The following is a 15,534-nucleotide window of genomic DNA, read 5'->3' as shown; positions in this document are numbered from 1 at the left end:
GTTTGTAATGACGGTGAAGCTGCTGGTATTCAATTTAATTTAATTAATTTAATTTCTTACTTATCTTAGCTTAATTTTAATTACTAAACGAACAAAAGAACAGGACAATTTAGGATAAGAGCGGAACAAACAATGCATGCAAATAATGACAACAACAATGATAATAATTATAATGATAACAATCATTATCATCATCTTCTCATAGTCATGGTCGTCATATGATCATCTCGGGCACATGCGGTGTATTCCTGCATCTGTAATGTAGTGCATTACACAATATCTACAATATCCACACAATAAAGATGGGAATACAGATGGAAAATCGATATAATATAACATTATAGCATTAACGTAATTGTAATAGTAATAATACCTCTATCATGAAATACCTGGAACACAGGTGTGCTGGAGAAATGCCAGTAAACATAACATTGACCTTATCAAGACAAGACACAACAAGTCCAGAAGTATCTGCAGTTCTAGCTTTATGACATCAGTGCTTGTGTAATAGCTTCCCATGTTATTTGTACGCAGTCATTGTTGGCTCAAATCTGAGAAAGTCCCAGCTGATTCAGTAAGTATTTCCCTTTATCATCAAAGTAACAGGACATATTTATTCTGGTTAAGCAGCCACTTTGCTCAAAGTTTGGAGGACAACAAGATAGTTGGATCCACAGGTGAAAAGGAAACTGAAACCAGTGACTTGATGCTAAGTAAATTCAAGGTAAGAAAAATGTTCTACTGTTTGTGTTTCTAGCTGAAGGTTTAGAGTTGCAATGTATTTTTAGTCATTTTTATGTGTGTATGTGTGTGTGCGCACTTTGTTTGACCATTTCAACCGTGAAGTATGAAAAAAATCAAGACTATCCGAAGTGATATATATCAAAAATGTTTTTGGTTTTTTGCGAAAACTACTTTAAAATAGAAAAAAAAGGACAGAGAAAGAAGATCTTTTTCGCTTTTCTTCAGAAGAGAGGGTTGAGAGTAGTGTTTGGGTTATCACTTTAGATCTCACACTTAAGACCACCCACACAGCAAAACTCATTCATAAGATGATCAAGAGAACGTTGCCAAATATCTAAACGTGAAAGATGAAAAACCTTTGAAGAACATGTCTAAACGTTTAAACGTTTAAGGACACTTCACCTTAGATGACCACCAGAACGTTTTTGAACCAAATTTAACCCCATTTTAGTCTTGATGGGTTTGTACTATCTTGACATTTTTTTTCACACATCTAGTCAACAAAAAATTGTGCTCTGAGTAAACAAGGGGTGGGGAGAAAGATCAAAGATAAAATGTACATTTAAACAATTTATTTAGCATCATAGAAACATTGGACAGTTATCTCATTAACTGCAACGATTTGCATACTTTTCCAGAAAAATAATTTAAGCAAAGGATAGAGACAAGCACAAAACTCTCATTTCAGTTTACTGTTATATTGGAGTCAAAGCATTTTATTTCTGTTCCTACATTAATCAGAAAATATTTTTGTGAGTGAAACATATTTCATATAAATCCAGCTCTAAATGATACAGTGGCTTGCAAAAGTATTCGGCCCCCTTGAACTTTTCCACATTTTGTCATATTACAGCCACAAAGATAATTGATTGATGAATGATTCCACATGAAAGATCAATAGAGGTCTGAGGATCTGAAAACTGCTGTCCATCTAATCTGACTGAGCTGGAGCTGTTTTACAAAGAAGAATGGGCAAGGATTTCAGTCTCTAGATGTGCAAAGCTGGTAGAGACATACCCTAAAAGACTGGCAGCTGTAATTGTAGCAAAAGGTGGTTCTACAAAGTATTGACTCAGGGGGCTGAATAATTACGCACACCCCACTTTGCAGTTATTTATTTGTAAAAAATGTTTAGAATCATGTATGATTTTCGTTCCACTTCTCACGTGTACACCACTTTGTATTGGTCTTTCACGTGGAATTCCAACAAATTGATTCATCTTTGTGGCTGTAATGTGACAAAATGTGGAAAAGTTCAAGGGGGCCGAATGCTTTTGCAAGCCACTGTATGTACAACTTTCATATTTTAGACAAGATGGAACTTTAGGTTCATGCATGTAAACTGGAGATCTTTGACTAGTGTGAGAAAAACACTAATTTAGGGAAAATAGCCTGAAAAACTCATGAATTGTTTTAAATGCATGGATAGCTGCTAAATATAATCCTGTATACATGTAAGATTTTGGTCCTGTTATGTGTTTTAGATTAAAAATAGTGAATTTTTAAAGAAAAAAAGATTATTTTGCTTCATGTTGCTCAGTGCAGAGGGAGCTGGATAATATAAATGTATATTATGTCCACAATATGATTATGAATCTACCCTAAACAGAGGCCACTGCGTGAACTTGATCTGCCTCAGTGGATGGTGACAGCACGTTGCCATCCTTTGCAGATAAAACCACAACATTTTCCAGCTGACAAATATCACTAAAAGGCCAAAACCAACAATGAATTGCAATAAATATGTTAAGCTCCCTTGATTCACAGTTACAATGGATAATATTTGAACATATGGGAACCAGTTTATTAAAAAACAGTGACAGAGAAGAAAAATGATTACACTCTCACTTTCCAGAAACAACTTTCTGGTTGTGAAACTTATGGGATTTGGTGATAATAAGTAAGAAAAAATTGAAAATTGCTCAAGTTAAACAAACATGCAGCTGGACTTCTCATGCAGTGCTACTGGAGCCTTGAATGCAGAGTTTTGCCTTTTTGAGGGCATACGGGAAAACATTACAAAACCGTTGTGAAATAAACACAAATGCTGTATAATATGCAGCAGTTATGAAAAGAACTGTGTGGCATATGCATGCTCTACAGCTGCCAAATAACATGGAATAAAAATAAAGTTGTGCCTCAATGAATAGTGAATATTTTCTGATGGGGACCAGCTACCCCAACACCGATTCTGTAAGCCTTTATTCTGACCCCTGCGTTGTTAGGCCATTAGAAACAGACCCATGTGACACATTATGTCACATGGGTCTGAAGTAGCTCAGATGTGACTACTAAGATTTTTGTAGATGTAATATGATATAGCTAATGTATTACAGAGAAATGTAATGTGATCACAGTACTATTTTGCTTTGCAATGCATCACCCTGTGCTTGTGGCAAAACAACCTGAATAAATGCATCCTGTGGCGTGGGTGATGTAGTAACTACGGTGGTGCTGAGCTGCTTCTCAGCACTGACTGACTCATAAACCACATCTCATTATTACAGTAAACTTTTAAAGATACATGACTCACATACGCTGAAATGACGTTGCCAACAGTATACCTATGCTTTCTGTTTAAGTGACACTCATTTTTGCTTTTCTCCTTCTCCTTGTTGACCTAAATCCAGAAATTCAACAAAATACTGTTGAACTAATCTAAAAGGCATGTGTTTTCATTTCTAACCCTACAATTTCTCTCTTTTTTAACATCTCCAGTCACTTAGCTGGAGTAAATTTAGATTTTTCACAGCATCTTGGGAAAAAATAAAAGTTTATGGCCTTGTGTAAACCCATACTTAGCCTATTTCATTATGTAATTTTGGCTTCTTGACTTGACGTTTGAAAATTATGCACAGACACATATGCAGACAGACACATAGGAGGCTCTGCCGCAGATCTCCCACCACATAGTTTACAACGCACAGAGACGAAACAGGCCAGTTTCTACAGAGGGCCTTTGTTCAGAGCCTTTATGCAGATAAAAAGTTTAAAGATTAGTAGAGCTTACTCTTATCGCTGGAACTTTTTACAACTCAATATTTTTGACTTCAGGACATTTTCTCCGCCCAGGAAATGAATCATTAACTTTGAATCCAGCAAGGTAGGATATAAATTACAATCACTCCCTAATTTCTGTCTTTCTCTTCTTCTCTGGTGAAGACATGGGTAAAGGCTTCTTCATCAGCAAAGTGGTGGCAGTGGTCTGCGTGGTTGTAGCCATCAGTGCTGTGGCCACCATCATAGCCCTCTCAGTTGTTTATGCTCAGGAGAAATCAAAGAATCAAGAGACTCCGACGACTCCGACGACTGCAACGACTGTAACGACTGCTGGACCTGGCGCCCAGACCACCACACCCTCCACCCCAAAAGAGCCCTGGCAGCACTACAGACTTCCAGATTCATTTTCTCCTATCTCATACAATGTGACCTTGTGGCCCCGGCTGACTCCCAACCCTGATGGCCTCTACATCTTCAGTGGATACTCCACGGTGCTGTTCACATGCGTGAACGAGACTGACCTCATTCTCATCCACTCCAACAAGCTGAACTTCACAATGTTTGACGGATACCATGCACAGCTGAAAGCTGTGGATGGAGCCTCTGCACCCCAGCTGAAAAAGAGTTGGCTGGAGGTTCCTACTCAGTATCTGGTGATCCAGCTCAGCAGCCCTCTGCAGGCCGGCAGCACTTATGAGCTCTTCACAAAGTTTGTCGGAGAGCTGGCTGATGACCTGGGAGGATTCTACAGGAGTGAATATAATGAAGACGGCGTGCGAAAGTATGAACTTCTTTTTTTATTAAGCTTAAGTTCATGACATGATTCAAATGAGCAAAGTGTTGCAAGTTGGACAAGTCCTCTGCTCTTTCTAAAATTTAAATGACAGAATGTTAAATTAAGACTGTAAACATGGGGAAACAGCTAAACGCTCACGAATTAATTTGTAATGTCTAAGAAGTTGCCTCATTCCCAAATTTAAGAATGTTGCATCTGAGTATTACCTAATAGCCACTCCTTAATTTTAACTGTTCTCCCACCATTAATGAAATATCAGATGTGCACTAGTTTAAAAGTAAATGGATGAATTAATACATTTAGAATAACTTCACTTTAAATCAAACCACTGGATGTTTTCATTTTTAATTCATTTTAAAAATGTAAAGATTTAATTGTCTAATCACAATCACTTTATGGTAATTTAAATATATATTTATTAAAGTGAAAAAAACAAAAAACAAAACCGTATGTATTGTTTATGATCACTTGCAGCCTAAATGCAAGCACCTTCACAGCAAGGCTATGATTCATGGACATCAACCAATGTAGTTTTGACAAAACCACTAATATTATGAAATGAAGTCAAATAAGAATTCAATACAAAACCAAGTTTTACTTTTGGACCTCTGTAATTAAAGCTGATATGTGTAGGATTTAAAATACAAAACACTCATCTTGATAAGGATTTAATGAAAGTCACGGTCAAGTTTGTTTTAAACTTTCCATTTAAAGAAAATCAAGTACGTCAAAAAGAATTCAACACCTGACTTGATTATGTGGATGTAATTATTACGTTCTCTCTTCTTCCACTATCAGAATTTTGGCTACGACTCAAATGCAGCCGACGGACGCGAGGAAAGCCTTCCCCTGCTTCGATGAACCAGCTATGAAAGCCGTCTTCCACATGACTCTCATTCACCCCCACGGGACTGTGGCTCTGTCTAACTCCATGAACTATGGCAAGTTCTTTTCTTGTTTAGTGTTCAGAGCAACATTTAACGTATCAACTGTCCCCGTGGGACGACTTTAAATTAATCTCAATTACATTTTATCCGACACCAACTACAGGACATGTAATTTTTAAGGCAAACTCACTGAAGTGACACTTTTAGAAATACACTCTTAATTTCACTTTATTTAAAATATTTCACTACTGTATATTTAATTGTTTAGTGTCAAATCTATCAATACCACACTCTTATCATTACAGCTTCAACTAGAAATGTCTATTTTCCTCTGTTTTCCTCATTTATCATTAATATGGAGCTGTCTCTGACCCCAAAACAGAACCTATAAACATCACCACTCCGGATGGTTTGAATTTAATCCAGACAAGCTTTGGACCCACAGAGATTATGTCAACCTACCTGCTGGCTTTTGTTGTGTGTGACTTTGGATTCATTCAGTCAGATCTAGGTGCAGATGTTTTGGTGAGTATTTACTAAAGCTTTCAGTTAGAATCACAGAAACTAATGGCAACATATTATTTAATATTTTTGGTTCCTTTTAAATAGATTAAAATAAATAAATAAACTACTATCTCTGGTCTATGTTAGGCCCGATAATTCAAGTTGATCTGTGCTCATGACAGTTTGAATTAAAATGAGAGCAGTGAGGCCTCATATAAAAGATTTTAAAATATATGCAATGCTCATTTCTGCTCTGGATTCTGGTACATAGGCTGAAATGGATAAATCATGGATGTTGAAGTAAACTATCAGAGATAATAGGTGCTATTTTCAGAGAGAATAGTTGCTGCATTAGTTCTTGGAAGAAATGTATTAAACTGAAAATAATCACAGCAATACTCAGTTATTTTCACCTAAACCTGGCCTTTAATGTAATGGATTTTTTTTACATCACGAGAGCGGCTGTTTTCCCTCTCTGCTGGTCACAGTGATTCTTTGCTGCCCTCTGCTGGACTCAGAGCTCCCTTCAGCTCTCAGGTCCACATGCATTTCCTTCTGTCTGGTTAATAAAGCTGTTTTCCCTTTTTCAGATCAGGATCTGGGCTCGCAGGAAGGCCATAGATGAGGGCCAGGGTAAATATGCCCTGGAGAAGACTGGACCCATACTGTCTTTCTTTGAGAAGTACTACAAAATTCCCTACCCCCTTAAAAAGTCAGGTGAGAACAAACAAATACCTAGAAAAACAACAACAAAAAGGACCATATATAATCCAAAAATGACGTCTTTGATAAATTTCAGACCAGATCGCTCTGCCTGACTTCAGTGCTGGAGCCATGGAGAACTGGGGTCTGATCACCTACAGAGAGACTGCGCTCTTATACAATCCTGCAGTGTCATCTAACGGAGATAAAGAGTGGGTGGCAACAGTCATCTCCCACGAGCTGGCTCATATGGTACCTAACAAACCTTAACTGTAAATATGGTAAGACTCAAATATGTTTACAAACCAATACAGTGACATGAAGCTTTGTCCTCACAGTGGTTTGGAAACTTAGTGACCACGAAGTGGTGGAATGACTTGTGGCTTAATGAGGGATTTGCCACCTACGTCTCTTATCTTGGAGCCAACTACGCAGAGCCAAATTGGAATATGGTGCGTTTTTTCTTTGTTGTTATTGTTGTTTTACGCAGAGGTCAATTTAAAATTTAATAATGCGTCTGGTTGGAACACAGTGCAAATATCTCTCCATGTCTTTTCCAGAGCGATTTAATCGTTTTGAATGAGATCATTGGTGTGATGGCTGTGGACGCTTTGGCCTCTTCCCATCCCCTCTCATCCAAAGAGGCGGACGTCATGAGACCAGAGGACATAAATGCACTGTTTGACTCCATCACATACAGCAAGGTGCAGTGTAATTTACAACAGAACTAAACTACAGTAGCCCAGTGTGTTGTATTCTTCAAGCTCCACTAATCAAGTTACTGACCCAGTGTGTTGTTAGGACAACTTCATTAGGAACTTCACTTTCAGAAATATGGGTTCAATTACTGGACCTGAAGATGACTACTATAGTCGTATTTAAGCCTGTGTGAGTGGTTTAATAATTTGCAGACCCAAAGACAAGAACAAAGTCCACAATCCAAGAAATGAATTACAAAAACAAGAGATAACCTGACTAGGAGCACATAGCTACATGGGGTCAACTTGACAAAGGACTAGAGGAGACTGAGACAATTTATATTAAAGGTAATCAAGGAGAGCAAACAGATGGGGAACACAACGGCAGGAAAATAAAACTCAAAAACTATAGGAAACTATAGACTGAGAGGACCAAATGCAGAAACTCAGAAGTAGGAAACTTTAATAAAAAGTGAACTGTTTACTTGGCCAGTATTGGGGATATCAAAGGAAAAACATGAACTACAGAAGAAACTGGAAACATCAAATTACAGAATTCTAAACGAGTCGCAAGAAGGAGTAAGCTGATATTCTGATGAGGGACAAAGGGAGACTGAGACAATATATACACAGCAGGGTGATAAGGGAAGTGGAAACAGTTGAGAACACAGCAGGGCCGACTCAGGAATAACATGACAGAGGAAGGAAAAGCAAGCATAACACACAGGAGAGATTGGCCACCAAAATAAAACAGGAAGCATAACCACTGAGGTAGAGACAAAGACACATGAACTTGACAGACACAAAAGAACGAAACACAGGAGTCAAAGGTAACAGGAAGGGAAATAACTAAATGGAAAGATTAAATACAAGGGAATGACACAGGAGGAAGTGGATGCAAAGCATGAGAAGAAACTTAACTAAACACTAAAACCAAAGCACAGGCAAAATCAGAAAGGAAATACAGAATCCACACAGACAGAAAGGGAAACAAACACGGGCATGAGACAGACTACACAGAACACAGGAGGAGGCATGATAACAGAAATGAGAGAACACAAGAAACCTAAAAACTAGATAAACAAACGAAGACATATTTCACCATTTCTTTCAGATTTTTACAGAATAGATAAAATATTTGAACAGAATTCAGTGAAATATGAATTTTACTCCTAAATTTTAATCTTTTTAGCACAGAATGAGGTGCAAATTGGAGATTTGATTTGACTGTTACTTACATATACAAATCTACTTCCATGTGCATCGACATATAATCAATAGCTACATAGCTATCACTAGAGGATCACAACTTGAATCGTTAATGTACAAAAAAGTACTCCAATCAAGGGTATAATGGCAGATTCTTTCCCAAGAGTTTAAAAATGAGCATAACTGGACTTTTTTGGTAGTTCTTTTAACAGCTGACGTGTTTCTTCACAGGGAGCTGCAGTTCTCAGGATGCTCTCCAGCTTCATCACCGAGGAGGTCTTTTCAAATGGACTCAGTGTGAGTACTGTTAATTCAACTTATAAGGTTCTGTCCACAAATCAGGAGAAATGTTAATGTGCTCATATCAGCATTTTATTGGCATGCATCAATCTAAGTCATTCATAATTTGTCTACAGATGTATTTAGAAGAGTTCAAATATAAAAACACAGTCTACCAAGACCTGTGGAAGAACCTGCAAACGGTAAGTTTGTAACACTTTAAAAAATTGTATTTTTTAAAATGTATTCATTCATTTGTTGGTTTATTTTATTTATTTATTTATTTATTTATTTATTTATTATTATTTAAATATGAAAATATGATTTAAAAAGGAAAATGTCATATTATATTTATTTTATTATTAATTTATGTTAAGACTATTAAAAGAATAACAACAGCAAGATGTTTCCTCATATGTCCTAATATAACTGGATCAATTATCCTCTGAAGCAAATTGTGTGATGGAGCCAAGGACTATGGGTATTGTAGTGAGTGGGACTATAGGGAGCATGGCTCAGTGTTAGCACTGTTGCCTCATCACAAGTGGGTCCTCGGTTCTAACCCAGTCAGAAACCTTCTGTCTAGAGTCTGTGGGTTCTTGCAGGGTTTTTTATTCCAGCAACAAACATGCATACTTCTTTTTCTTTTACATTTCTGTTAAAACAGGAGAATGTTGATTTTAAACATGGCCAAGTTTTAAAGAAAGAGGTCCAACTAAGCTGAAAGATCTGGCTTCAGATTGCTTTAAACGCTCCACTTCAGTCAGTTTTTTCTTCTCTTGCTTCTGAATGTTAATGCGGTTATTTCAGGCACACTCAGAGTACAGACAACCCAACAATGTCTTAATCAAAACTTTTGATTGTGTGGGGTAACCCATCAGAACAGAGTGAGTTCAAAGGCAGGGTATCCTTAAGGGTCCATTAACCCACCATATCAGTCGTGGTGTGCATAAACATTGAGGGTGCCACATCTCTGTGGTGGTTTATACCTCTGCCTATGGAAAGGTCCCTTGTTTGAAAAGAGGACAAGACACAAATGTTTTTGGAGTGTTTTGAGGGAGAGTCAAAAATCTGCCAAACTGGCTGTACTGCTGCAGTATTTGCCTAAATAACAGGTTTCGTGTGGAGCTGATGGTAGACAAGGAGAAGATTACAAAAACAGAGAGGTGCACAGCCAAAACAACTCCAAAATGAGGCTTGTGCGTTGTGAGTATAATGGGTCCAAAAGAGCCAAAACAAATTGTTTCAGACCGTGTTTCAGAACGTGAATGCGTTTCCCCAAGCCCCGCTATAAAATTAATTATGATTATTTTGAACTGTGAAACATGCAAAGCTTCTCTAGGAGAATACACAAATACAAATGTTGTACAATTGGCCTTCCATTTCTGTATAAATAACATTAATGTTTCTACTATATTATAGCTTTCCACCCAGTTTAAAGGTACTTAAAAATGCTGAACTAGTGACTTATACTTATATCAAAAATATTCTTTGTTACTGACCATACTGAAATGTGAAAAGGAGCTGACACACAGATTGTTATACTATTATATTAATTCGGTTGTTCTTGTTATCAGGCAGTAGATAATGCTGGCATACAGCTGCCCCACTCTGTGGAAGTGATTATGAACCGGTGGATCCTACAGATGGGATTCCCAGTGGTCACCATCGACACCAGTACTGGAAAAATCTCTCAGAAGCACTTCCTGTTGAACCCAGATTCTGTGGTGGACGTACCTTCAGAGTTCAAGTATTTTCATGTTTCATGAGCACATCTTTTAACATGTTCTGATCATGTCATGTTAAAATCACCCGCTCTCTTCTCTCACTTTATTTACTTACATGTGTGTCTGGCTGATGTGGCTCCAGTTATGAGTGGTTTGTCCCTATTACCTGGATTAAGACTGGTGCAGCTAAAGATCAGTACTGGCTTCTTACCAAAGAAGGTAAGATTTACTGTGTTTCGGGTCTATGTAGTTTGGCAAAGATAAATTAAAATGATTAATTCGTTTTTAATCTTCACCCAAACAGCAACAAACCCAGACATGACGATTGGTGCTAGTGAATGGTTGATAGCCAACATAGACATGAAGGGCTTTTATAGAGTAAATTATGATTCTGAAAACTGGGACCGTATCCTCACCAAGCTGAGCACCCAACATCAGGTATAACACCTAGAATACCTCTGCGTCATCTCTTAATAGCTACGATTGCCTCCAGACTAATTTTTTAATGTGCCTTTTAGGCTATTCCAGTGATCAACCGCGCTCAGATTATTGACGATGCATTTAACCTAGCAAGGTGAGGCCATGCTTTTTTATTTTATTTTATTTTTAGCAGTACTGCTAAATACTGAAATAAACAACTGAACAGCTGTATGGGTTATTTTTAGGGCGAAGATAGTCAGCACAACTCTGGCTCTGAGCACTACGAGGTTCCTCAATGCAGAATTGGAGTACATGCCCTGGCAGACTGCCACTCGCAACTTGGACTACTTCGTCCTCATGTTTGACCGCAGCGAAGTGTACGGACCCATGCAGGTTTGTAGGAAAACTTTAAGGCTCATCATCATCAGTACATCATCAAAAAATTAATCCAAACAAGTTTTTGGAACAATGATGATTTGAGATTAATCGTGTAAGTTAATCATAGAAGTAGAAGAGTCAGTGGCAATCAAACGTAGATCATTTTTTCTGCACAGTAAACAAACTGTTTCATCTTCATTCCTCAGGGTTACATAAATAAAAAGGTCACCCCTCTATTTAAACACTTCGAAGAACTCACTGCCAACTGGACAAAGATCCCTGAAAAGCACACCGACCAGTAAGGATGTTAACCTGCTGCCTGTCTTTTTTACTCTTTTGAACATGTTATAAATGCCATGAATGACAATTACATTGTAGGCTAGATAAACTTTATTATCCCAGTTGCAAAAGCCTGCAGTTTGCAAAGAATGTGCCGTCAATGTCATGTAAGACACAGTACTTCACATATCTCTTGAAAGTGTTCACAACAATCATTGATCAAGTCTGCACATAATTCTTCCCTTTCTCTCCCACCACTGCATTTCTATAAGCTAACCTAATCTGGTCAGTTATCATCAAGTTCGCTTTGTGTCCTCAATGATTTCCATTAACTTGAGATATTAGTGCTGCAATGATCTTTTTAGCATTATCAGATCATTTTTCTTGGTAACCCAAAAGGAAATCAAATCAGCTATACTGAACTTATATTGTTAATTAGCACATATTAGCATGATGATATAATAAACCATGTGATGTGAATGTGTTAAACACATTCTGCGTATTAGCACTGCCAGATAGCATTTAGCTTCATTTCAATTCAATTCAGTTTTATTTATACAGTGCCAAATCACAACAATAACGGTCTCCTCAAGGCACTTTATATTGTAAGGTAGACCCAACAATAATACAACAGAAAAACCCCCAGCAATCATATAACCCCCCCCCCCCCCATGATCAAATGCTTTGGCGACAGTGGGAAGGAAGAAACCTGCCATAGAACTAGGCTCAGGCCGGGTGAGGGAAGGAAGACAGGACAAAAGACATGCTGTGGAAGAGAGCAAGAGATTAATAATAACAAATGATTAAATACAGAGAGGTGTATAAACTTATAGTGAGTGGAAAAGGAGACAGAAGAAAGAGCTTATCTGCTTATCTGCAGAGTATGTCTGCTAGTGTGGCTACAAACTCACATTGTCTCTGCTGCTGAAAGCTAGCTGGTTAGCATGACCTTGACAACTTTTACTCCTCCTGGTGTCTAAACAGTGGTTGGTGGTCCCTAAATTCTCTTTTGCCACATAGCAAGGCTAACATCCACTGAGAGTGTGAAATGTGCAGCACTACACACTCCATTATGAGTACACTAGTACAGCGGTCCCCAACCCCCGGGCCACGGACCAGTACCGGTCCGCGAGTCGTTTGGTACCGGGCCGCGAGAGTTGAGGTTCGGGTGTGAAATGTATGGTTTTTATCAGTTTTTAGCGTTATTTTGTTATCGTTTTTGTCGTTTACTCGGTTTTTCTGGGTCGTTTCACGTGTGTTATGAATAAATCTTCTTTTTTCGGTACCGGTACTAGTTTTATTTTGTTGTATTTATCTGCGACACCTTAAAGGCCGGTCCGTGAAAATATTGTCGGGCATAAACCGGTCCGTGGCGCAAAAAAGGTTGGAGACAGCTGCACTAGTACTTTTGGGTACTCGCAGAGCCCTGAATGCAGTCAGACTTAAACACTTTGCATGCTACACACTTCTAGCATTCAGAAATGTGAAATGGAATTTGAGCCATGTGTCTTTGGCTATGCCTCGTCTTAGTGGATAGCGTCATTACTGTTTGCATTCTCCTGACTCGCTTACATCCAGGTACAATCAGGTGAACGCACTCTCCTGGGGCTGCAGCACAGGAGTAGAGGGTTGTAAGGAACTGACAACTGCGTGGTTCAAAGAGTGGATGGACAACCCTGATAATAACACGTATGTTAAACAACAATTATTACTTATATTCATCCCCTTTGCTTCTTGTATAATCATATATTCTTACTTCATATGTTTGCCTACACTATAGGTATTCACTGCCATACTTTAACTTTTATTAGATATACTTTTCCCAAACATTTTAGCTCTGATCTGACATTTATGATTCTGTTTTGGGCAGTGATTGTCATCACCTTTTTTCCTGTCTTGTTCAAACCATCCAGGATTAGCCCCAACTTGAGGACCACAGTGTACTGCAGTGCAATTGCTGAAGGAGGAGTGGTGGAGTGGGACTTTGCCTGGGGAATGTATAAGAATGCTACCATTGCCTCGGAGGCTGAAAAACTTTTGTATGCTCTGTCCTGCACCAAACAGCCCTGGCTGCTGAACAGGTCAGTTGCAATAGCAGCTGGGTAACGCTCTGCCCTTTCATTTGGTACTTCTTAGGTAATATAACATTTTACAGACTGCTCTGAGTGACTTTTACAACACCTTTGATGATGCATTTTGTCTTTCAGCCTCACTGTAATTGTGTTTTATCAGAATCAGAATCAGAGTCAGAATATTTTATTAATCCCTATTATTATGTAAATGATCTTTTAGGTATCTGGAATACTGTCTGGACCCAATGATGATCCGTAAACAGGATGCCACCTTTACCATCAATTACATTGCCGGTAATCCAATTGGACAGCCCCTGGCTTGGGACTTTATTAGAGCCAACTGGGATCACATTTTCAATAAGTGAGTTTTCTCCTTATTTAATAATAATATGGATAATACTATGCATATTTTAGTAATCCTCTGTAAGGAAATTACTCTCTGCATTTAACCCATTCACTCAGTGAAGCAGTGGGCAGCCACCAATCCAGCACCCGGGGAGCAGTGTGTAGGGACGGTACCTTGCGCAGGGGTACCTCAGGGTAGCCATTCTGTAGATTTGAGCCCCCGACCTTCCATTAATGGGGCGACCACTTTGCCTACTGAGCTATCCCTGCTTTACATAGCATAGCCAGTTTCCCACATGCATTGCATCCCTGAACTTTTCCAGGACTTACATCATCATCATCATCATCATCATCATTATTATCATTGTTTATTTATATAGCACTTTAAAAACACACAAGGCTGACCAAAGTGCTGAACAATAGAAACATAATAGATACCATAAGAATAATAAATACGATAAAATAATAAACATAGCGAAAACAATAAAATACAAGTCAGTCAACCACTGAGTCAAAAGCCAGTGAATAAAAATGCGTTTTCAATCTGGATTTAAAAACCAGCACTGATGTCGATTGCCTAATGTGAAGAGGAAGATTATTCCAAAGCTTAGGACCCACGATAGAGAACGCTCTATCTGACAAAGGACCATGTTAAAGCGCTTTAATTGTAGTTGCACTAGTTTCTAGTAGTGCAAATGCATATGACATTTCATGTGATACGCACAATATTTGGCAATACAAATTAAAAATGGATATTTCCTTGATTCTGGAGGCATATTTGGATGAACGTGCACAGCCAAAGAGCTGTTGTCATACGTAGTTGTTTGCATACTGATAAAAGCCCTCTAATGTTTGCCTTTTCTTCAGCTATGGTGGAGGATCAATGTCCTTTGGAAGACTTATTAATGGAGTGACCAAACGTTTCTCCTCTGAGTTTGAGTATAAGCAGGTACATTTTCTTTTCACCTCCATATTTTCAGAATAAATTAAATACTTGCTAAAATTGCTACAATTACAGCAAATTAGTGTCAGTTTTAAATGTCAGTTTTTTCACATTCTTCCTCTATAGCTGCTGCAGTTTAAAGAAGACAACATAAACCAACTTGGCTCAGCTGCCTCATCTCTTGAGCAGGCGCTTGAGAGAACCAAGGCCAACATGGACTGGTTGGCTCTGAATAAGAAACTAGTGTTTGACTGGTTCACCAATGAAATCTCAGGGACAGTTTGATAACTGAAACACAGTTTTCACTTTTTAAATGTAGAAAATGTTCAAATCTTTAACTTTGCTGAAAGCAAATGTATTTTTGAAATATGTATATTTTAAATGTATTGGAGATTTTTTAATTGTAAATTTTTGATTAAAAAAGGCTTTTTAAGAATAAAAAAGGATGTGATTAATTCTCTTGGTTTTTGTGTGTGTTGGCACGTTAACTTTTAATATGTTATAGGGTTAGCTTGTCGTCCCCATTTTTAAATATTAGGCAGATGTAAGTA

General features: G+C 38.1%; 1 protein-coding gene across 1 annotated transcript; it reads left to right on the top strand.

Moving 5' to 3' along the window:
- The first annotated feature begins 215 nt into the window (after positions 1–215).
- LOC146393241 (aminopeptidase Ey-like) lies at positions 216–15,401 on the top strand. The gene is made up of 21 exons (XM_084928400.1): positions 216–724; positions 3,907–4,525; positions 5,339–5,481; positions 5,810–5,952; positions 6,522–6,648; positions 6,731–6,885; positions 6,972–7,085; positions 7,194–7,337; positions 8,772–8,837; positions 8,957–9,022; positions 10,397–10,569; positions 10,689–10,765; positions 10,851–10,984; positions 11,065–11,120; positions 11,212–11,359; positions 11,551–11,642; positions 13,202–13,312; positions 13,537–13,704; positions 13,916–14,056; positions 14,908–14,989; positions 15,110–15,401. The coding sequence occupies exons 2-21, from the start codon at positions 3,909–3,911 to the stop codon at positions 15,266–15,268; spliced, it is 2,916 nt and encodes a 971-aa protein (XP_084784526.1). The 5' UTR covers positions 216–724; positions 3,907–3,908; the 3' UTR covers positions 15,269–15,401.
- Positions 15,402–15,534: the final 133 nt, after the last annotated feature.

The sequence above is a fragment of the Perissodus microlepis genome, chromosome 1 (assembly GCF_051167445.1).
Source record: "Perissodus microlepis isolate ML-2025 ecotype Zambia chromosome 1, ASM5116744v1, whole genome shotgun sequence".
In the NCBI taxonomy this organism is placed as follows: domain Eukaryota; kingdom Metazoa; phylum Chordata; class Actinopteri; order Cichliformes; family Cichlidae; genus Perissodus; species Perissodus microlepis.
The sequence above is the reverse complement of the archived record's forward strand: the minus strand, read 5'-3'. Positions and strand labels throughout refer to the sequence as shown.